This window comes from Mustela lutreola, chromosome 1 (genome assembly GCF_030435805.1).
Source record: "Mustela lutreola isolate mMusLut2 chromosome 1, mMusLut2.pri, whole genome shotgun sequence".
Lineage (NCBI taxonomy): Eukaryota > Metazoa > Chordata > Mammalia > Carnivora > Mustelidae > Mustela > Mustela lutreola.
The window spans coordinates 69,906,792-69,931,288 of NC_081290.1; the positions used below are offsets into that span (position 1 = coordinate 69,906,792).

The following is a 24,497-nucleotide window of genomic DNA, read 5'->3' on the forward strand; positions in this document are numbered from 1 at the left end:
TCCCGGGCTGCTTTCAGGATTTTCTCTTTGTCATTGAGACTTGTAAATTTTACTATTATGTGACGGGGTGTGGGCCTATTCTTATTTATTTTGAGGGGCATTCTCTGAACCTCCTGAATTTTGATGCTTGTTCCCTTTGTGAAGGTGCTATTTTAAAATTTCACATAGCAATTAGTTGTTGAGAATCTAAACATGAATAACATAACAAGAATTCCGAATATATAGTAAATAAAGATTAGAGTTGCACTAATACTGATGAGGGAGCAGGAGGCTGGCTGAGGATGGAGCAGGGGCTGGCGCCTTGCACCCCCTCTCCACCCACTCCCCTTGGTAATATGTGTGACATTCCACAGGCACCCCTGACTGCCCTAAAAGAAGAACAAATGGTTATCTTGCAGAGATCACAGTCCTGCAAGGCAGGAGTCTCTCTTGGTTTACAAATGTCCTTGAGATTTACACCAGAGAAGTTGCCTTATCAATAGCCCAATTTCCAAAGATACATAACTCAGTTCCTCAAGCTCTAACGTCACCCTCCCCTCCATAAAAAACCGAAGGAGACGGAGGTAGAAGGAAAAGTAAATAAAGTTAAATTTCTTTTAAAACCTAAATCTCACTAACAAGGACGTTTGATAGCAGGAATGTAACATTCCACCAGGAGACTCCCAATTGTCTTTATGTTAGTGCCTCATTAGAGGGAAAGTGGCCTTGGCTTGATAGTAACCAGGCCTTCAATATCCTGACAGTCGTCTTTACCCCAATAGCCCTTCTGAACAACCCTTTGTCCTCACCTACTCAACTCCTGTGTATATAACCAGCCACTCCTCACATGCCCAGCGCAGCAGCAGCTCTTCCTGCCCACGGGTCCTGTCCCCGTGCTTTAATAAACCACCATTTTGCACCAAAGATGTCTTAAGAATTCTTTCTTTAGTCGTCAGCTCCAAACCTCACCCCACCGAACCTGACTTAGGTTCTGGAACTTCATCAATACTGCTTTCTTTCTGATATATGCAAAAGAGATCATCCTTAAGGTGTACGTGGAAGCTTGGGGTTTTAAGGAAGAAGAGCTAACTTCTAACAAATGTGATAGTTGAGGAAGTAGGGTGAAAGCTCAGCACAAGGTAGATTGGACTAGACGAGTAAAAGGACCTGAGCTGAAGTTAGGGAATAGAAGCCTCCTGGGCCCCAAGCAGATGTTAAGAACCAATTCCCTAGAGATGTTTTTTTTTTTTTTGGACAGGTTTATCTGAGTTACTATTAATAATGAGAATGGGAGAAGTGAAGAAGCTCCCATGGAAATGGTCAAATGCCATTCTTTTTATAACTCCTCCAGCTGCTTTGGGAATTCTTAGACCCTTAGACAGACTTCGTATTTTTTTTTCCTACAGTTTTCCCAGGAAGTAGCAGACAGAGCATTAGGCCATCTGCTTGAGTAATAGACATTATCTCTGGGAGAGCTGAGGAGGCCGGAAGAGCAGGGAGCGTGCCTTGGGAGCCTTTGCCAAAGGTGTGGTCACTCCCTAAAGAATTTATCCAGTCAGTATTCAGAGGCAATTCACCAACTGCCTAAATGCAGCGTGTATTAAAAAGCAAAACAAACAAAAACAGGTAAATTTAGTCCTGTCACAATGCCAAGGTCATGCAGTTAACTTACGCTGTGGGATTAGAAGGCATTTACATACAAGTCCTCCTGCGTTCTGGTACGTGTGAACCTCATTGTGATGTAACATCTTCAAATGTTATCTTTATATGTGTTTAAATGTACTATCATTTTTCTAGTTTTCCTAATTTCTACAGAGCTGATTTTGAAAAACACAGGCTTGAAAGGAAAAATATGGTCACTAAGCAAACCATCCTCTCTTTTGAGAGACTGCATCCTTGTTCCAGGGTTTCTCAAACTTACATGCACTCAGGGCCACCAGAGGAGCTTGTAAAATACAGTTCTAATTCAGCCATCTGGGGCAGGACCTCAGATTCTGCATTTCTAACAAACTCCCAGCTGATTGCTGAGCTGCTGATCCAATGCCTGGCCTTGAGGAACCAGAGCAGTGACAGTAACTTAGGGCCCCAGCAAATCCAGCTGGACAGCCCCTGTGCCTTCCTCGTATCTGTGATCAAACTGCATCTGAGATGGGTTCTTCCAGGTAACCTGTCTTGTGTGTTTCCAGGTTTTCACTGTGGATATATGTCTGTGATTTTTAAAGTTTTTAAAGAAAAAATAAAACTTTGAGTTTAGGCCCAATTCCATTCTGAGCTGATTTTGAGACCAGGGAGATTCTGGTTAAAGGGAACCCACTTCCAATTATAAGATGAAGTTTTGGGGAACTAATGTCTAGTGTGGTGACTACAACTAACAATACGTATTTAGCAGCATATGCTTGCAAGTGCTTTGTCAGAGTGCTCTGGCAAAGAGAGCTCTTAAGTGCTCTTACCACACATAAAAAAAGGTGACCAGTGTGAGGTGATTGATGTGTTTATTAACCTGATTGTGGTAATCATTTTACAATGTATACATATATCAAATCATCACATTCTATACCCTAGATATATATGGCTTTTTTTTGGTCAACTATACCTCAGTAAAGCTGGAAAAAATAGAATTTTAATTTTGCAAAAAATTGTTTGTTTTTAAAGATTTTATTTATTTGATTTATTTGTTTGTTTTTAAAGATTTTATTTTTATTTATTTATTTATTTATTTGAGAGAGTGAGAAAGCATGAGCAGAGAGCAGGGGTAGAGGGAGAAACAGACTCCCGGCTTAGCAGGGAGCCTGATGTGGGCCTTCATCCCAGGACCCTGGGATCATGACCAGAGCCAAAGGCAGATGTTTAACCCATGGAGTCACCCAGGCACCTGTTAAGTTTTGATTTAAATGATTCCTGCCTTTTCTAGTCCTGATGCCTCTTAGCTCATAAATGATAGAACACTCTGACAAAGGTCTTCATGATGATGAATGTGATCTTGTTTTTTTTCCCTTATTTTTTTTTCTTAACTTCCCCACTATATGTATTTTTCTATTTCTTCTTCTTTAACGAGTTTATCTATTCATGTCCCAAGGTCATTGAGAAATATTTCTTTTTATTTAAAAATAGCACTTAATAGTCTTCTGTTCCATTGCTCTTTTTATGAATATAGGTGTTTCTGTGAAAGCTGGCAATCTATTATTACAAAACCTGTACTAAATGTCGAGCCGTGTTTACCCTACTTATGCTTTATTTTAAAGAAAGGGAAAAAAGCCAAGAATAAAGTCTCACTATAGTGTCATAAATTCCTTTTTTTATATACAAAATTGTCTGAAGTCCCTGAAATGTGATACTGTAAGCACAAACTGTCAAACTATGCAGCTGTCATATTACATAGGAATACACTGTGAAATAAAACTTGTACTAGACAGCTGTTCTAAAAGTTAGCTTTTTTAAGGAGGTGAGAGTATTGGCATGGTTAACTCTCTTAAAGAAATTTCGGTTGGCTTAATTGGAACACATTTTTAAAATTCCTTACTGGCAGATTTCTGTAAGAGCTCAGATTCTAATCTAGAAATGTGGGTAAGAAATGTCTATTTATGGACCAGAGGATACACTGACAACCTCAGGGTTTTCCAGCTTGGTGATACGTTCAGTGAACATACTTGTCTAAACACTGATGCATGACATGGTTTGTGGCCTGTAAAGGCCACAATCAAACACTCCAAAGATAGAGAAAATTTTGAAGCATCCAGTACTAGCTGCCAGGGCACTTCAGATTGACCCCGGAGCCCAGATATGTCATGAGACCGGTTCTCATAAGCCAGATTCTTTGTATGTTTCTGCATCTTTCCCATGGCCAAAGTTTCCATTGATTTTATTTTTTAAAAAATTTTTTTATGTGCAATGGATTTAGTACTGCCATTTAAAATAATTTTTCATTGTATTTTATTTCTTTTGAATATTCCAGAATTCATTGTTTATGCACCACACCCAGTGCTCCATGCAATACATGCCCTCCATAATACCCACCACCAGGCTCACCCAACCCCCCATTCCCTTCCCCTCCAAAACCCTCAGTTCATTTCTCAGAGTCTAAAGTCTCTCATGGTTTGTCTCCCTTTCCGATTTTCCCCATCTTACTTCTCTCCATCTCCCGATGTCCTCCATGTTATTCCTTATGCTCCACAGGTAAGTGAAACTATATGATAATTGACTCTCTCTGCTTGACATATTTCACTCAGCATAATCTCTTCCAGTCCTGTCCATGAAGTTTCCATTGATTTAAAAAAAAACTTCTCAGCAGCTACTGAGAAATCCGATTAAATAGCTGGTGCTGGTCACTTCTCCCACAGACATTTGAATTCTGCTGAGTTTAAAATTAATTAACATCATTGGTTTCTGAGACACGGTATTACCCCTGAGATGTGAGACAGAAGAGGGTTTCATTTTCAAATTACTGATCGGAGTACAGTTGTATTATACTAAGTTCTCTTTGAAATCCATGCCTGAGCTCTGCCAAGCCAGGCTCACAGTACTGCTGGGTCTCAGTACATCTACCTTCCCTCCCTGGTACCTCTGCTGTGCTCACTCCCCCCCCCGCCCCCCCCCGACTTCCTTGTCCCCCTACTCCTGTCCCACAACCCCACCAAAACCCCTCACTGCCTCTCTCCCCGACAATGATCCTCTGGTGAGCTTGTAGGCTGGAACAAGTCCTGGAAACCTCATCTTGCAAAATATCTTAGTAACACCCACATGCAGTTATTTCAAACCAGTAGCTTTGAAACAGGCCAGGGTGGGAGTATTTACTCTATGGAAATTGACATACTCTATAAATCATAGCTGCCACTCCCATCCCCATCCGCCAAGAACCGGTTGTTACACTTTATGGGCACACTACTGTCTTTAAAGGCAGAATCCCATTCAGCATGATTAGATTAAAGCCCTGAATTTTCCTGCTTGTGGTCTCATCTGGTCTCATCTAGTCTCTGGAAGAATGAACACCTTTCTTTGTGAATAATTGAAAATTTCTTCTTGGAAACATCCAAGGAAAATTCACTCTAAGAAGGGGAAGGTTATAAGTACAACTTTTGATAAGAAGAATTTATGAAAATGTCCCGTCTCTCGTGTCCCTGTGAATGGACTTTGCTCACGCACTTAGTTTTAGTAGTTTTAGTTTCCTCTCATACTTTTTCATCCCATTCGCTCCAAGGTAGCCTTCCTCTTTAGGCACTGGGGCAGCAAGATTATTAAGTATAAACTTACTTTAAACACAAAATACGCATTATATGCCAACTGTTAAGAATTTTAAGTGTTAAGCTTCTACGTTTCAGGTATTTCCTTGAGACAGTGAGGTTCTTAGATAGCTGAGAAGATACATTTTAAAGCCGTGTATGGTTTGAGGGAATAAGAATATTTTGGCATTTGTTGAATAGTTATAGTTTCATGAAATTGAATTGCTTTACTGAATATTTGTGTGTGTGTGTGTGTGTGTATGTGTGTGTACATACTTGGCGCTGACTTCCAGGTCCCATGGTAAAACAGACAGAAAAACTTTAAGAAATGGAAATTCCATCTCAACATTCAGCTGCCGCCCCATCGAAGATGTAGAGTGTGACACACTTTAACTTAAAAAAACCCAGAGCTGGATTTCCAATGCATATTTTAAGTCAGACCCAGCGATGTGCACAATTGTGTCTATGTAGAAAGATGCTTTTCATCAGTCCTTTTAGTGGGTCTTTTGTGCTGGCACGGAGGTTTGGTTTAAAAATCAAAGGTGTCGTTCTTCTCTTTTATATTCTTCCATCATGTGCATCATTACTTGCCATTGGGCTGTTGATATGGTTCAAATGCAAAGATACAACAATGAAGATAGCTTCCAAATACTACAGCCGCAGATACTTGCCAGATGTGCTGAATCCATCCATAAATCATCTTATTCATAAAAGTTGCTTCAGTAATTATAATTCTGTTGTCCTCATTCAGTTTGGGCGTAAATTATTTTTCAGCACATTGACTTCCCTCAGGCATTAGGGTACCAAGCTTCTTCTAAATATTCTTGTATTTCGGGAGCTGTGCTCTTCTTCAGTATCCATAATGTAAATAGGATGTAACTAGTACATTTATTATTTAGGCTAAATTTATTAAAATAATTATATTCATCCACAAATACTCTTATGGCCAGTTGAACATTATTATCCTCATAGATGTAATTATATACACAGGAAATTTATATACCAACTTAATTTCTCTGTCAGTATCAAAGTGATTTCTATAAATATTTGGAACAAAATAAATGACTTGAGGCTACCCAATGATTATCCCTCTAAAACCTCAATACCTAGCTTGGCCTGTACTCCAGAAAAAGTAGAATAATGGTAATAAGACTCTAATTTGCAAGTGAGTCCTATTGTTCATCTTTTCCATTTTGACCTTCTGTAGTCTGTTCTCCATATAGAATCAACCTAATATTCATAAAATATGAAAAAGATCACACTGTCATTAGAAGAGACCTTATTACTAGAACCCTGCCTTTCTTTGACTCTATCGCCCGGTTTCTTTCCCTTTTGTTCAGCCACTTTTTTCAGTCACTCAGGCCTCAGGGCAAGGTTCTGTCTTGGCCTCCAATACTCTTCTCCCTTGTTTTTCATTGAGCAAGCTGCCCTTCTGCTTCTTCTCCCCTTCTTTTCCTCCCCCGCTCCTTTAAAAATATTAATTCACTCACAAAGATTTATTAAGGACCTACTTTGTTGTAAGCACTACTGCATACATAAGAATAGTTGCAACCAAGAACAAAACCAAAATCCATGCTCAACTTCAAAATCCATGCTCACAGAATTTGATCTTTCATGGTAAATAAATAAATGAGACATCAGAAGATGATAAATGCCATGGGGGAAAAATTAACCAAGGTAAGAAGATGAATGTGCACTGGGTTGGGGCTGCAGAAGACCAACATATGCAAAGGCACGGACGTAGGTAAGAGCACAACAGGTTCAGGGAAACAGTGATATAGGGTGGCTGGATTAGGGGTACATGTAGCAAACATCACATCCATGCCTGAAAGAAACTCTGTAGGGGGAAAAAAAGTGCTTAAAAACTTAAGATTGACCTAGCAAATACAAAAGGCAAATCCTAAATGTTGAGGATTGCCAGTGACTGTCAGTGTGTTTCTCAAACTGTTGGTTTCAGGTTCTGTTTACACTCTTAACTATCAAGAATCCCAAAGGGCTTTTATGTGGATTAGTAACTGTGGGTGTTGTCGTATCATTACGTTGTGCACCTGAAACTAATGTAATGTTTTGTGTTAACTGTACTCGAATAAAAAAATTAAATAAATAAAATATGGACCACCTCAACTAAAGTAACGGCATGCCACATTAAAAATTAAAACTCAGAAAGTTAAAAAATAATAGATAAAGCTCGGAAAAATTTTCAACCTTTATTAATTTATTTAAAATAACAAATAATAAACCCTTACAGGTTAATATAAATAATGCCCGTTTTTAAAATTACTGTATTTTGGAAGTCTCAAGAAGTATACTGAGAGAGTGGAATTGTTTTACCACTTTGCAAATCCCTTTACTATTTGATTTCTTTGGAAGATTTTATGTATTTTTTGAGAGAGAGAGAGAGAAAGAGCACACAAGTGGAGAGAGGGATAGAAGGAGAGGGAGGAAACAGACTCCTTGCTGAGGCAGGAACCTGATGCCGGGCTCAGTCCCAGGGATCAGGACCAGAGCCAAAGGCAGACACTCAACCGACAGAGCCACCCAGGCACTCCTAATGTTCAATTACTAGCAGAGACACATTGCCCTATCTGCTTCAGTAGGCAGTCTGGTGAACTCACATTTCTTGTGCACTCTGGAGAACTCCACTGCACACTCATGAAAGAAGAGTAGAAAAGGAAAATACCATCTTAGAATTATTATGAAAATAATCTTGACCTTGCAGGTCCTCCAACTGTACCACACTAGAGAACTGCTGATCTATGGTTTGAATAAGACATAAATTGCAGGCGTTTTGTGTCCTAGCTACTTCTCACACATCACAGGACTCCGTGTGCACCTGGTTTATGAGAGTAAAATGAGCCCTCAACTTAATGAGATTGTGTTCCCAGTTTTGTAAATCAATCTTTTGAAATGTCAAATACATTTTTCCTATAGAAACATTGTTATGTATTGTTATTACTTTCCTGGGAAGAGTTTACAACATTGGATTGAACACCTCTGCTCTTTTAAGACAAGAGGGACTGAGCCATGCAGTAGACTGGCCACTTTGTAACTGTTCCTTTGAGAAGAGTCATCCCTACTGTTTTTTTTAAAATGCCTCAATCCCATTTCCTTCTGGGCAGGGAACCTGGGACTTCTACTTCAGTTTCCCATTGCTTTTTGTGTAATAGATGTGTAGTACGATTTCAGCCCAAGCTGCAAGCAACTCAGGAGAGGGTTCAAAGTGTTGGTTTAGAACACTACACATTCAAAATGAGATACTAGCTCCTCTACTTACAGGTTTAAAGTTACTTAAACTTTAAGCCCCGGGTCATGATCTCAGTGTTGTGAGATCAAGTCCCACTTCTGGTTCCATATCTGGTGCGAAGCCTGCTTAAGATTCTCTTTCTTCATCGGCCCTCCTGCCCCTACCCACCTCTAAAAAACCATGAGCCTCAGTTTTCTCATGTGGTTGTTTTGAGTATCAAATGGGAAGGCAATGCAGTGAAAGAAAATTTGAAGCGAATTAGAAACGTCAAGGAAAGGAACAGAAGCAAGCAGGACCCTGGTATCATCATTCCGGTGATTTCTCACAGAGAGCCAGTGTTGTGGCCGGCCTACTGACCAGATTCTTAGATACTTCGGTAGAATTCTACAGAGGAGACACTAAAGCAGTAGTAGAGAAGAGTTCCTGCAGTTATCCCATTTTTGCCCAGGGTTGAACGGTCTTCACTGGATAACCTCATTGAAAGCCCCTCCCCTCTGTGCCTGTATACACCATTTGTTTTCAATCACTCATGCGCGAGCCCCCGCGCACACACACGTGCGCACACACACACTCTGGGGGTTGATTTTAGAAACCAGTTGATCTTTACCCAGGCCTTGGTGTCTTCTTTTGGCTGGGGTTAGAAAAATCTTTTGAGTTGTAAATGATCACTTAAAATACTGAATGTCCTCACAATAATTTTGTTTTAAAGCTACCTAGGAATTATTTAGCCTTGTAGTATAGGAACTAATGACTTTTCAGTGAGCAACAGATTAATAGACATGTGCCTGTGTTGATATTGCTGTTCTCCATCTAATGGCTTGTTCATTAACTCATGACTGTGGTCTTAATTGGGGGCTGTTAATACGTAAGGATGGTGTTTTTGAGTCTGGCAATGTGATAAATTGTGTCTGTTTCTATTCCCTGAGGCTAATAGATTTTTGTCTTTTCAAACTCTCATTAAGCAGCCCTAGGGAAGACAATTAAAGTCACCATCAGTCTGGGTTCAGAAGAGGCAAGCTGCAGTGGAAGGGGTGCAGACTTTGGAAGACTTTTAAACCATTTGAAGTCTGATCTGCAGCTTGTTGTTGCAGTGACCCCAGGCACATTAATCCAGCTTTCTGAAACTAAGCTTTCTTATCTGTAAAATGGGCAAAGCAGTAATAGTACAACACAGAACTGCAGGAATTAAATGAGATAATACAGGTAAAAAAAAAAAAAATGCTTGCACCTCTGAAATAATTAACCCGTAGGTCCAGAGAGTGGAGTTGTTACTTCCTTTGATTCCTTTGATTATCCTTATTTATCAATTTGTAAGATTTATATTATTTCTTTACAAGGTAGAAATTTTCTAGGGTAGCTCATACTCCATCTTGGTCTAATTTTGGAATCAAGGGATCCGTTCTAATGGCTTTTTCCAGCACTTTTTTTTTTTTTTTTTTTTTAAATACTGGGGAAATAGAGGAGAAGGGTGATAGAGGTAGCAAGCACTGGTGGAGGTTTGACCGGACAAAAAGCGGTTAATATGGATGGATACATGCTGTTTGGATTGAGCACCGTATGGAAGGGTAAGATCGCTAGAGCCTCCTGTGGGGCTCTGGAAGTCAGCAGGAATGAAGGTCTCAAGAATGAGTGACTGTTTAGCAAATTATCAGTTAATGTGTTCAAGGCTCGTAACGCCTTTTAAGTTGCATTTTTGCAATGCAAGGAGTTCCTTTATTCTTTATTTCCATCTTAAAAATACCTAAACATCTTAACACTTAAAATTTAATACTTAAAAATAAAATCTCATGGCTTTACATCATACAACTCTTTGAGGTCTGTCCTGATCAGACTTGGCTCATTGGTGCAACATGAGAAGCCTGACAGGGTCCAAACAGTGCTGCCTTTCCTGGCCTGGTGTCCCTTTCTGAAAGATCCAGGAGGGTATGTAGGCAGAGGGCCCTACCCTCAGAACAGACGTATCAAGACTTCTTTGACTTCCTTGAAACTAGACCTGAGTTTCAGCATCTCATATTTTCAACCCAGCGTGTATCTTTCCAATAATCTCTGACAAAGGAAAGGAATGTCTAAAGGTATTTTTGCCATTCAGTATTTTTTTCACCTGCCCATAATAGATCTCTGTAATGGTTGGAAAGGGAAATGGAATAAAATGTGGGTAATGGCAGGGACACTCAGAGTTATGAGACTCTGGAGTCACATTTGCAGTCACCATTAACCCGAAGAACCACATGACTCCTGTATGACTGGTAGAATTTAGTATAATGGTGCATTCATATAGCAAAATTAAAGTCTTAAAGAACCACTGATTAAACATAAAGGGACCCATGTGACTGGAGGGCTGTGGTGTGAACATCCATGCTTATGCGAACTCTAGGACTCCATTCATCCAAACTAAAAGAGTGCTTATATTTGTCTATTATCCTTTTAGGCTTAGAAGCTCATAGAATGTTCTTGTGTACACAATTTCATATATTTTTTAATGTTTATCTATTTATTTTGGAGGGAGCTCATGTGTGAGTGCATGAGTGGGAGGAGGGGGAGAGAATCCTCAAGCAGACTCCCTGCTGAGGCCACAGGACCCAGAGATCAGGACCTGAGCTGAAACCAAGGGTCCGATGTTTAACCAACTGAGTACCCAGCCCCTCTAATATGTTTTGACATGTGAAAGATGATCAAATTTACCTAGTAAAGACCAAGCCAACATGTCATACTCAATAGTTACTGGATTATTTTTGTATAGTGCTCAGGCTTCAGGGTAAACTCTGTGTTAACTAGGCGAATTACCTGTAATTATGCATTTGTAACTGGTTTACCAAAGGTTTCACTCAGTAGACCAACATGTAATGGCATTTTCTCCCTCTCCAGTCATATTTAACTATGCTTTGTGGGAAATCACTTTTTATCTCTTAACCACATCTTTGGAAGAGTCTTTAAATTTCCAGTAACTTTCAGATGTTAAGAAGTTCAGTTTGGGTCGGATGTTGTGTGTGGGGCAGGCATTGTTTCATCCAACACTACCTAGAAACAAGCCAGGCATATTACAAAAATCACATTTGAAGGCATCATCAAGTAAGCGGTGGAAGTAATAACGAGATAAACTAAAATCCCAGAGAAAGGAGAGACTTTTGAAGTTGAGCTATCAGGAGCCTGTGATTTTTCCTCTTTGGGCATTTGCTGATTCGGAGAGTCAGCTGAAGAATATGGCTTTGCCTAGACCCTGGGCTGCTGCTGCTTGGAGAAAGAAAAATCAGTAAAACTCTCAGCACGCATGTTGAAGGATGTAAGAAACTAAAACTTCATCACCTTCAAGTCAGTGAACACTTTTTTTGTCAGAATAGACTTGCTGAATTCTGAGCTTTGCAGGAGGCTAAAGATCCAGGCCAAAGTCTTATAAAAATGAAGTGAAGGCTCCCACCGTTTCACAGTGCTTAGGACACAGGGAGAGAGACAGGCAAGAGAGAAGGTGCTAGAGGGAGTGGTGGTGAATTGACACACAGGGACTAAAAAGCTCTCTTTCACCTGCGGGGTATTTACAGATCATCCCCGTAGCTCGAAGTCTGAGCATCAAGGCTCTGCTTAACATGAGATGGCAGCTGGCAGACAGAGAACCAGCAGAGATTTCGGGTTTTATGTGTAGCAGAAATGACAGATTTGGAGCCCAAAGGGGACTCAAAACTTGTGGCTGCTCTGCCTCTGAAGACATTTACCAGATTTTGAAGCTGGGGCACAGTGCAAAACAGGCATGCAGAGACCTCTGAGAATCTCTAGCATTCTTTTAGAGGTGAGGGCCAAAGACTCCTCAACTAGAGCTTCTTGGTGGGAAGTCCTGGTTGGGCGTGTGGATATCATACCCTCTACAACATGGATAGACTATCTTTGTTCGCTCACTAGAGTACTGTAAGTAACTGCCACAGACTGTGTGGCTCAAATGACAGAATTTTTTTTTTTTTTTTTTTTTTTTAATTGAAGGACTGGAATCTGGAAGTCCAAGATCAAGGTGTTGACAGGGATAAAATCTTATGAGGTCTCCTCCTTGTCTTGCAGATAGCCACCTCTTGCCGGCTCTTCCCTCGGTCATTCCTTAATGTTCACACCCCTGCTATCTCTTCCTCTTCTTACCAACCATGTTGCCTTAGGGTCCCAATCTAATGGCTTCTTTTGAATTTAATCACACTGTCTCCAAATACAATCACATTCTGAGGTACTTCCTGGTGGTTGAGGCTTCACCATGTGAATTTGAAATTAGGGTTTTGGTGGGGGTAAAGGGGTGAGAGAAGTGGAGATTCAGCCCAGGAGCCTGAATCTCACAAGAATTCCAGCTAAGTCAGTCCCTAACTTGATGGTGAGAGCAATCCTTTCTCCATTTGCATAACAAAGGAAAGGGCATCTGTGATAGAAAATAATATCTGGAGCTTTTACAGATGCTTGACATTAAAAAAAAAAAAAATACTAAATACTTTCATACCCAGAAGAATAAACCCTGTTCCTTATCTCAAGCATGTTCATGTGCAAATGAACGTCTACCATTCTCATCTGTGACGTATTTCACTCATAAGTACTCTTCTAGACCAGAGCTTCTCAAACTTGACCATGTGTATGAATTACTTGGGAACTTTATTCAAACGAAGACGGTGATTTTGTATGTTTGAAGTGAGCTTGAGATTGTGCATTTCTATAACAAGTTTGTAAGGGATGGTCCTCAGACCATCCTGACCAGCTGCAGACGAGTAGGTAATGAGTTTGCACACTGAAGTTTAAGAAACATTGCCCGATAATGTCGAAGACCTCTTCCAACTCTGGAAGTCTGTTATTTTTTCTAATTTGTTTTCCAAGAGTACCTCATTTCATTGACAGATCATTGTCTCCTACTTTTTTTCCAAACCGTCATAGGATTTGGACCTATGAGGCCCACACTCAAAACAATCTCATTTCTTTTACAGCAGTAGTTCTTAACTTCATGCATTGGAATTAAGTGGGAAGTGAGCCTTGACAAATACTGCTGCCTGGATCCTTCCCTCAGAGATTCTGATTTAATTATTTTAGAACACAGCCTGGAAACTGGTATTAAAAAATATTCCAGAGGATTTTAACGTGTAGTCAAGATTAAGAACAATTGTTTTAGGATAGCACATTTTTCACCCCACTAAAGATGGTACTGGGCCTACTTTTTTTTGAAGATTTTATTTATTTGTCAGAGAGAGGGTACACAGGCAGGCAGAGCAGCAGGCAGAGCGGTAGGCAGAGGCAGAGGGAGAAGCAGGCTCACCGCTGAGCAAGAAGCCTAATGAAAGTTGCCTAAGAAAGGGAGATGATCTTGAGGGGGTAGGGAGAATCTGTCCAAATGAGGTAAGCCTTTAAAAGAGAGTGGATCCTGAAGCCAGATATCCAAAGTGTGAGAAGAATTTGTTGCAAAGTAGGTTATCTGTTGCTGGACTTGAAGGTGGAGGAAGTCACATGGCGTAGAATAAGGGTGTCTTCCCAGAGTTGATAGTGGCTCCCAGATGGGAAGTGGGAACCTTGATCCTAGAGCTGCAAAGAACTGAAGTCAGCTCATAGCCTGCAGAAGTTGAAAGCAGGCCTTTTCCTAGACAAGCTTCCAGATGAGGATTCAGCCTTGTCAGACTAAGGCAGAGAAACAGACACATGAGGCCTGGACTGCTGACCTATATATAGCGTGTGAGTTAATAAGTGGATGTTGTTTGAAGCAGCTAAATTTGTGGCAATTTGTTACATAGCAGTAGCAAACTGATGCAGTCATTTAATAATCTAATACTGGGAGCGATGCTTGCCAGATGGCTTTCTCTCACCTACAGCTCTACAGTCTATCAAGGGCTGGACTTGCAAGGAGAGAGAGACAGTGGAGGGGACATACACCATCCACTTCTGAAAAGTCCAGTTTGGTTGCAGCAAACATCACTTACACATATATTCTATTGGTGAGAACACGTTACATGACTGTTTCTCAAAACAAGGCAACCTAGGCATATAGTCCTAACTGAGAAGCATCCTCCCCCCAAATTAGTATTGTGGAAGGGGGCTAAACATTTCTGTCCCCATCAGGTTTCCACATGTTTGAATATGGAGGCAGTTTGGTGTCTCATTCCTTGTGGAACAAGTAAATGTTATGAAATTATATATTCCAATTTGAGATACATAGAGAACCGGAGTAACATTTTTATTAGAGAAAAAGTTGTGCTTCAATGATGCATTCATTATCAGAGGCCCCATCAGATGTGACAGTGGTCTAAGAAGAAGATCTGGGCCCTTTCCCTGCCCGGAGGGTGTTGGAGCACCATTGCAACACCAACCCCTCTGCCTTCCAGCTGAGCCCTTCCAAGGAAAAAGTTTCTCCTTCTTCCCTGAACAGTGAGGAGATGCACTTGCCCAAGGCCCAGGTATGGACACCCTGGTGCATAGAGTCATGGCAGGATGGTCCTCCCCTTTTCTGGATCTGGATACTGAAGGGTGCATGGCGTTCTTCTCACCTATGAAGAATACAGCAGTTCCCACCGTTGTCGTATGCTCCAGGCAGCGGTGCCCATGGTCTTTGTAAAAAGGCTGGCTAAAATAAGGAGTGTTTCTCCCCGGATTAGAGTACTAGACTGCTATATTCATCCATTGCAGGGGTAACTTCTGGCTTAGGAGACCATTAAAGTTTATGAACTAGTCTATAGGGATTTTATGGAAGATTGAATATAAGTCACTATATGCTACCTGGTATTTTTTTTTTTCATTTTTCAAGGTAATTTTAGTATCTAGACATTTCAGCTTATGGAGAAAATAAATGAATTCGTTTTACAAGAAACTTAAGAAATATTCAAGATGGAATATATAATCTACATGATCACTTCTGTTAAGTGATCTTTCTTTATTTGATATCATAAAAGTCTAGACAAGAGGAAGTTATAAGAACTTTAAATGTGCAGTCTGGCAGACATTCTTAAGTTCCAGGAAGGATGGGGTTGGGGTATGATAAAGAAAACCAGGGAGAAGTACTGCTAATAAGACCAAAAAAGGAAAAAATGAATTCCAAAAGAAGGCCAGTAGATCTCAGGAGGCCTGACATTGCCCATGAACTGGAATATTCCACATGTTACAGTGACAGCCATGGCTTCACCCCTTCCTCATCAAGAGGCCTCATCTAAATCTGTCCAGGGTTGTTTTTTTGTTTCTTTTCTTTTCTTTTCTTTTTTCTTTTCCCAGTGAGCTCTTCCTCCAGCCGTCTCTACCCTCTGCTTTCTCCCTGTCTTCTCTCTCCTCCTTTCCTCATTCTTTTTCTTCCTCCCCCCAATTTCCTCTTTCTTCTTCCCTTTTCTTTCACTCCCTCCTTTCGTCCCCTCTCAGCGTCAGGGACTATTCCAAGTGCTAAAAAGACATTCTCCAACAACCGATGAGGTCTATTAGTACCCTACGCTAAAGATAGCTAACGTAAAGACAAAAGGCAACTGGCATGAAGAGGTTAAATAATTCTCCCACTATAACTCAGGACAGAGTTGGGATGCTTCGGGGGCTCTGATAATGTCACTCCTCTCCTCAAATGTCTTACATGATTTCCTATCACCTATGAATTGCATAAAGTCCCATTTCTATAACATGATAGATACCAAATGGCCCCAACATCTCTCCCCAAACATATTTAACTCTTGCCACCTCCCCAAAGGACCCCTGTTATGCTGTTATCAGAATACTCACTCATTCCCAAACACAAATGCCATTTTGCAACTCCATGACACATGCCCATTATACAACACCCTGTTTGTTTTGTCATCGTGATCTTCCTTGCCTAAAGCTCCTACTCATTCTTCAAAACCCAAACTACTTCTTCTGTGAAGCCTCTCCTAACATTCACAGTCTGATTTATTCCTTACTCTGAATGCCCACAGAAGAAATGGAACTTTACTTACTGACAAACCCAATGCTTGCCACCTAGCATGTGTTCATTCTAATGAGGGATATAGATTATGCAAGAAAAAGCATCATCAATGTGTAACCTATATACCACACATCTGTAGCATTGACCTTAAATTTACAAGTTTTAGACCTACCCAGATAGACTATCTTAAACAAATGTTACGTGTGAAAATCCGACTGTATAAAAATTTAAAATTGGTTTATAAAAGTTTTGTTTTTCAATTCCTCTAAATCATGATCTTTGCTAGTTTTAAGCATGCCTTGATTTAGGAAAATGTGACATCCATGTAGTTTTTAAAAATACTTGTATTATGTAAAGGGAAGTTCATTCTCTATCTCTCCCTCTCTCCTTCACACATGTACACACATTGGAAATAGCAAACTAGTCCATGGATATCTTCAGATTTTTTCATAGTATACAACTTTGTGTTAAGAATCTCTTTTTGGGGGCACCTGGGTGGCTCAGTGGGTTAAGCCGCTGCCTTCGGCTCAGGTCATGATCTCAGGGTCCTGGGATCGAGTCCTGCATCAGGCTCTCTGCTCAGCAGGGAGCCTGCTTCCCTCTCTCTCTCTCTGCCTGCCTCTCCATCTACTTGTGATTTCTCTCTGTCAAATAAATAAATAAAATCTTTAAAAAAAAAAAAAAGAATCTCTTTTTTCCTCTGAAACAGTTTATTTGTAAAGAATAATTGTTCTACTGATAAAAATCAATATAAATGTAATGACCATATTGCAGTAATTGTCAATATCATTCTACGCTATTTAACATTATATCACACAACATTATATCATTATATTATATTTGGTGGTTGACTGTGGGTAATAATGAAACCTTGGAAAGTGAAACTGTGGATAAGGGGGAGAACTAGTCCCTCTCTTTCCCTCTCTCTCACTCTCTTTTTCTCTCTGGTTTCTATTTCAAAATCACACAGAAAATGTTTGTTTTCCTCTATGGGTTTGAACCCAGTGTCCTACACAAACATAAGGATATACATATATAAAGAGAGAGAGAGATACAGACAGAGGGACAGAGAAACAGAGAGATAGAAAGTATATAGTGTGTGTGTGGTGTATGTGTGAGAGATAGAGAGAGAGAGAGAGATTGAGATCATATATATGCACACACTCTATGGTCCTTTACAGTCTCCCCTGTTGATACGTAGATTCCTCGTCCTTTGAGGCCAGCTAATGATTTTCAGATAATGAGACTGAATGGTACGTCTGAACATTCTGGACCAAAGAACATTAGTGCAGCTCCCACACTGCAACTGCTCTCAGCCAGTGAGCGCTGTCGTGAAATCCTGAGTTGAGAGTGTTCTGAAAATTGTGTTGATTACTCTGTTGGGATCTCTCCTGTCATTTATTTTGTGCTCTTGTGAACAATTCTGAGTCATAATGACTGACAAATTGTGCAAGTGATACTGCTGGACCTGTCATAAAGACACAAAGAAAGAGCATTAAGCTGGAAGTTAAAATGCAGTGTTTTACCCATGGCTTGAGGCTTTTTCCAAGAAGTGGAAACTGTTAAAAATGAGCAGGCCCTAAGGAGCTAGTTCAAGTCTTCGGACATTATGAGCCCTATTATAAGTATCCTTTCCACTGGAGAGAATTGATCAGGTATAGTCAGGTATGTCAGGACTTAAAGGGTTTCAAGAGAATTATGATTGGCAGTGTTGCACTTCAAAGGGATTTTGTGAAAATGACCCCCTGAACTATTGATCAAACACGTGTGCCTAGGGTTCCTCTCTTCCCAGCCATCCCCGCTTCCCTCTGCTCTCTAGTTAAACAGAGTATGCTTGTCTATTGCCCTGTATTCATTTAATGTGTTTATCTAATCCTTACTTCAAATTAAGATATACTAGATTTAGGTTTTAGGTGTTTCTTGCTTTTACTAGCTTTTTCTTAAGTGAGAAAGATCGTCGTGATTCCTTTTCATTTGAAACATTTTTTTCTTAGAGAAGCATCGACTCAGCTGTACATTAGAATCAATATCTGGGGGCAGGAGAGAGCACCAGGAGTTTGAAAGGTCCCCAGGTAGCTCTAATGTACAGCCAGGATTAAGGATCACTGCTCAGTGGAAGATATATGCCTACTTATCATCTAAGGAGTTGATATTTCACTTGGAACACTTTCAAACATATGAAAAGCTTCCCCAGATGACTGATTATTTTACATTATTTCCCTCTCCCCCAGTTGAGAATTAGTTTTCAAATGAATTTAGGTAATGGTATCTGACAATTTGGCCCAGAACTCTCAAGTGGGAGGGATATCCTATAAAGACTGTGGGTTTTGGTGCTCATTTGGAGAATAAAATATTTATTGAGCTTGCATAGAATGACTTTCTCTATAACAGCTCTCTCCTTCCCCTTGAATGTGGAACGAGGGCTGCTTTTTGAGGAGATTAAAGGTGATTCACCTTAAGCCTAGATACCTCTGTATTGGGTGAGGAGTGATGGGGTGAGGACCTGGCAGTTCTGTCTACTTAGGAAAATCAGGAAGCTTAGCGACGATAAAAGGACAGCTTTGCCGTACCACAGCAGATGGTACACCCAGGTGCCTTCAGTAATGATTAACCCCAGAGTCCGAATCATTGCCTAGGATGGAAAATGACACCCAGCACCTGTGTGCACTGGTTTCTATTTCAAAGTCACACGGAGAATGTTTGTTCTTCTCTGTAGGTTCGAACCAGTGTCCTACCTGAGCATAAGGATCCCCTGCCAGAGGTTGGGGTAAGTGTTTCTTATATTTCTGAAGGGCACATGTGTCCCTTCTAAGTTGATCTTTGGGCTTTCCGCTGACCTTCTGTTGTCTGATCACCGACAAAGGAAATTGAGTTAAATTAACAGGGTGTGACAACGCAAGGCGGCACTGTCACATATTTGGTGAATTATATGGACGTCATTCCTTGTCTCTGGGAAATCACCCTCAAATGGATTCATACTCACTTTAGCCTGCTAGAGACAAGTCTAGAAATTGCCCCTGCAGGTAGCTGAGAGGCAACTCAGAGCCAGCATTCCTGGACCAACAGAAGGCTAGGGAAATCACAGACGTGAGCTCTCCTGCTTCAGGAAGGAGGCAGAGAACAAACTAGCCACGGGTCTATGCTGTTTTCTGCTTCCTGCTATACTGTAACACAGGTCCAAACAGAAGCTGCCGTCAAAGTGCAGTCCGGTGTTGCGAAAGCCTGCAAAGGTTTTCCCGCTGCGTCGGCACCGCCGTATCTCAGCTTTTAGAAATTGGAAGAGCAGGAAGAGAAAAGCAAGCTTTTTGCTTAGAAAAGCCTGGAGTAGGTGGTGGCAACTTCTGAGGGAGAGCCCAGCAGGCTGAGTCCCTGGGATCTGTACAGAGAGGTTGAAAAAGCCTAGAAAAAAGTTGGGTCTAAAGAGGCCATGGGACTGAGCCAATTGTAAGGCCTATGGGAAACTCCCCACAATCCTACAGGCAGTTGAGAACCTTCTTCCAGTTTTTGTGTGCAGCATTGTCTTACGTACTGATCATTTCGTCACTGGCAACAGCCGCCATCTGGACCTGCCAAGGGGGCCCTCCAATACATGCACCAAAGCTTGAGTTGAATTGATGGAGAAGAATGTCAGCCATCTCTGCATTTGATCGTGAAGGAGAAAGAATGGGGCACTTTGTGTTCTCTCATGCCTATCAGGACCTTCTCGTTGTTTTTTTCCCCTGGGTAGAGGTCGAATAATTCTCTAGGCCCCAGTCAGAGGGGACTCTGACTGACTCCTCTGACTTGAAGCTGTTTTCCTGGATGTGATAGAATGAAGAAATTAGCCTCATTTCCTAAATAGTGCATCTCCTGAAATGCTCACCTTCCCTCTCTTCCAACACTACCTTTACATCGACTGGCCATGTCATGTTACTAATAGACCATTGTCTCTAAATTGACTTTTTCTTCTTAAGATTTATTCATTTATTGGGATACTTGGGTGGCTCAGTCGTTAAGCGTCTGCATTTGGCTCAGGTCATGATCCCATGGTCCCAGGATCGAGTCCAACATTGGGCTCCTTGCTTAGCCAGGAGCCTGCTTCTTTCTCTGCCTGCTCTGCCTGCCACTCCCCCTGCTTGGGCTCTCTCTCTCTGACAAATAAATAAATAAAATATTTTTTAAAAAAGATTTATTCATTTATTTGAGAGAGAGAGATATATAGAGAGAATATATGCACACATAAGCGAGAGGAGAGACAGAGGGAGAAAATCTCACTTAGACTCTAGGAGGAGAGCACAGAGCCTGATACGGGGCTCCATCTCATGACCCTGAGATCATGACCTAAGCTGAAATCAAAAGTCAGATGCTTAACTGACTGAGCCACCCAAGTCCCATAAATAAATTTCTATAAGTCAAAGTGGTACCCATGGTAATATTGTCCATATTGAGGGTTGTTTTTTTTTTAGCTTTAATACTGAACACAGATTGTATTTAATGCAGTTTTGTATTTGAAAATTTTATAATATTGAGTGAATTGAAAACAGCTTAAAAGTAATTACTGAAAAAAAATGCTAGTGTTCTTAATGATAGGAAATTTGAGACATTTAAACATACCACTTTTTCAAATATATTCCAATTCAGACTGATTAAGAGATCCACAGGAGTGAGAGGTCTGTAAACTATAGCCTGGGGGCCAAATTCACCAACTGTCTGTTCTGAATATGTTCTTTTATGCATTTATGCTGTTTCCCACTATCATGGCAGATATCATCACTTGAGCCAAAATCAAGAGTCAGACACTCAACCGAGTGAGCCATCCAGGCACCATTAAATTGGCTTCTTCTGAAGCATTGTGAGAAGGTTGCTAGCTCCAAGCACTGGAGGTTCTCTGAACTGATACCATGGTATATTTAGAATACTGTCTTTGACAAAGACTCAGCCTGGATCAAAAGAACATTCTCAATTGACATCCTGTGACATATCTGTTGAATCAGTTAGAAATGCATTCAGAACCAAGTCACCTGACAAACAGTGGCTTAGAAGTAACAGACTCATTTTTCTCATGTTAGAAAAAGATCTGCAATAATGGTCCAAGGCCGTAGCTACTCAAAAAATGACTTTGAGCAACCAGGTTCTATCTACCTCCAGCTCTTCCTTTGTTAGAGTATTGTCCAGTCTAAACACTGAACCTTCAGAAGTCACAGTCCAGGTGGGCAAAACACTGAAGGACGAATGGCAGCTGATCTTTTTCCTTCAATTCTGGGAATCAATCACTTTGGGGAAATTTCAGTTGGTATATTGACATGTACCTATCACTAAGAAGATAGGAGTGCCCAAGCAGAAGAGAATCTGGGTCAGTTCCCATTGGAACAAAATCAAGGTACTATTAGTAATGAAAAGTGAGCCAAATAGGTATTAGATATTGGTAATGTCTGCACACTCATCCTGCATGTTAAACTCTGTAAGAGCAAAGAGCCTATTTATTTATTTATTTATTTATTTATTTTTAAAGTGATTTTTTGTTCTTGTTGTTTTGGTTTTTTGACAGAGGGCGATCACAAGTAGGCAGAGAGGCAGGCAGGGGTCGGGGAGGGGGAAGCAGGCTCCCCACTGAGCAGAGAGCCTGTGCGGGGTTCAATCGCAGGACCCTGACATCATGACCTGAGCCAAAGGCAGAGGCTTTAACCCACTTAGCCAGCCAGGCACCCCTTATTTTGTTCACTCTAATAACCCTAGCTTTGTGTCTGGGAACTAGTAAATTATGATATATGTATTGAATGAGTTAGAAAGCATACCATGATTTTGGTTTGCCAACCATCTTAAATTTTTTAGAACCACCAAAATGAAAGGGGGCATCTAAAACAAATTGTAATGGTATATAAGTCTTTTTTTTTTTTTAAGATTTTATTTATTTATTTGACAGAGAGAAATCACAAGTAGATGGAGAGGCAGGCAGAGAGAGAGGAAGGGAAGCAGGCTCCCTGCTGAGCAGAGAGCCCGATGCGGGACTCGATCCCAAGAGCCTGAGATCATGACCTGACCCGAAGGCAGTGGCTTAACCCACTGAGCCTCCCAGGTGCCCCAAGTCTTAATAATATGTAAAACTCTAGTACACTTTATGGCACATCAGAACTCGGTAAAATGGCATTTATATTATAGACCTAAGTCTCGAGTGTAGTAAGAATGAGCCTAAATAAAACGAGTTCACAGGTTCTGGCATTCTAATACCCTCAGAGTACACAATATTGTGGATAGAGAAGAATCGCCACATCTTAAGCACCAGTCATGGAGCCCTGGTTAATTTATATCTCATCACTTAATCCTCAAAATATTTCTTTGGTCTGAGAGTTTTAGCTCTTGGCCCAGACTTGGCTCTGCCATTACAACCATCTAAGAACTCTAGCTCTTGACTACTCTGATTTAAAAAATGAGCTAAAAGCTTTTGTTTTAAATAGTTCAAATATGTTCTATACATTTCTTTGCATTCTTAAGCAACATCTATTGGATACACCTAGACGTTTTGTTGATGTCTTAGGGAAGGAGATACCAATATGTGCTGAGACCTTTTGAGGTATATTCCTAGTAAAGTGGTAATTTTTAAATATACGACTTTACCCTAAAATGCTTTTTGTTTTCTTTGGACCATTTGTCCACTTTTAATAGATTTCCTCCCAAGTCTCTTTTTTGTCCTTCTGATTTTCTTTTTTTTCCAGTGTGAGTAGTTCATGTATCTTCTTTCCCTGCCTATTTGATGGGAAACAGTGGAACCATATCTGTTAGGGTTGTCACTGAAGAAGAAGTACATGGGCTATGAAAAAAGGATTGTCCTGTGAGTTACATGTAGGGCATGTTGTGTATGAGCCTCATGCTATCAACCCGGCTCTTCCAAGGCATTTTGGACTTGTACCACAGTTCTTTTTTTTTTTTTAAAAGATTTATTTATTTATTTGACAGAGAGAGAGAGAGATCACAAGTAGGCAGAGAGGCAGGCAGAGAGAGATGAAGGGAAGCAGGCTCCCTGCTGAGCAGAGAGCCCGATGCGGGACTCGATCCCAGGACCCTGAGATCATGACCTGAGCCGAAGGCAGCGGCTTAACCCACTGAGCCACCCAGGCGCCCTGTACCACAGTTCTTGTAGATAGTTTTATAAGAATAGGTCAAAGTATTATTGATATATTCATTTAACCTCTAAGCTAGCATTTTTCCATGGAAATATTGTGTGTGCCACAATGTATGCCACATATATAATTTCAAAATTTCTAGCAGCCCATGCTTTCAAAAAATTAAAAAAGGAACAGGCAAGATGAATTTTAATATTTTGTTGAACCCAACATACACAGAATATAATCATTTCAAAATGTAATCAATACAAGAAATTAGCAATGCTCTATTTCACACTCTTTTTAAATACCATGTTATATAAATGTGATGTGTATTTTATGTGTACAGCACATCTCAATTCAGAGTAGCCATAAGCCTCATGCCTGAACCAGTGGTTCGCCATTGGATCATACAGTTCTACACAGTACTTGGTAAAACTTGGGAGTCTCTTGGAAATTGTGGTATACAGGAACCCTCTATTTTGATTAGAGGCTTTGTGAGATGAACATAGGTGACAGAGGGTAGGCCAGCTCACAGCAAGGTGTACAGAGCTGTACATCTTGTGGCTCGTTATATAGTACAGCTCAATCAGGGAACACTGAGGGCCTGCTGCAGAGACCTATGCAACCCCAGAAGCAATCTGAATACTTGTGACTTGCTCAGAGTCCCTGCAAGGGCTGGTACGATAAACTGTTTATTGCTACACTCCCTATAGAGAGGAACTGGGATTGAAGCAGATGCCCCAACTTTCCCCGCCCCACGCCCCTGCTTGCTATCACTCTCCAGCCAGGTGAGATATTGAAATTATGCAGGAAGCAATTCAATGATCATCTGCTCTGGGCGCTTGTACCCAGAATGATCTTTCTGAGTGTCGCTCTCTCCTGAGCAGGTAAAAAAGGCCAGAGACCCATGTTGAGCAGGCAGAGAGCCTGGCAGAAGGAGAGAGAATTGCCACCTGTCCTGGAAATAAAGCCCAGTGTAATGGGGATAAAAGAATGCTAGACTAAAAAGCAGGAAACCTGGATTCCAACTTGGCATCTGCATATTAACTCGTTCTGGGACCATGTGTAAGCCAGTTAACTCCTTTAACTTCCTGTTTTTCCCA

At 40.8% G+C, this 24,497-nt stretch overlaps 1 protein-coding gene across 10 annotated transcripts in view; it reads left to right on the forward strand.

Moving 5' to 3' along the window:
- INPP4B (inositol polyphosphate-4-phosphatase type II B) overlaps positions 1–24,497 on the forward strand; it is an 834,661-nt gene that overhangs the window by 556,610 nt on the left and 253,554 nt on the right. For 9 of the 10 annotated variants that reach the window (XM_059168095.1, XM_059168015.1, XM_059168009.1 and 6 more), the window contains one exon: positions 19,029–19,079. The exons of the other annotated variant lie outside the window; for it this stretch is intronic. In XM_059168095.1, the coding sequence (XP_059024078.1) occupies positions 19,029–19,079 (51 nt within the window). The remainder of the gene's footprint in view (positions 1–19,028; positions 19,080–24,497) is intronic. 10 annotated transcript variants of the gene reach the window in all.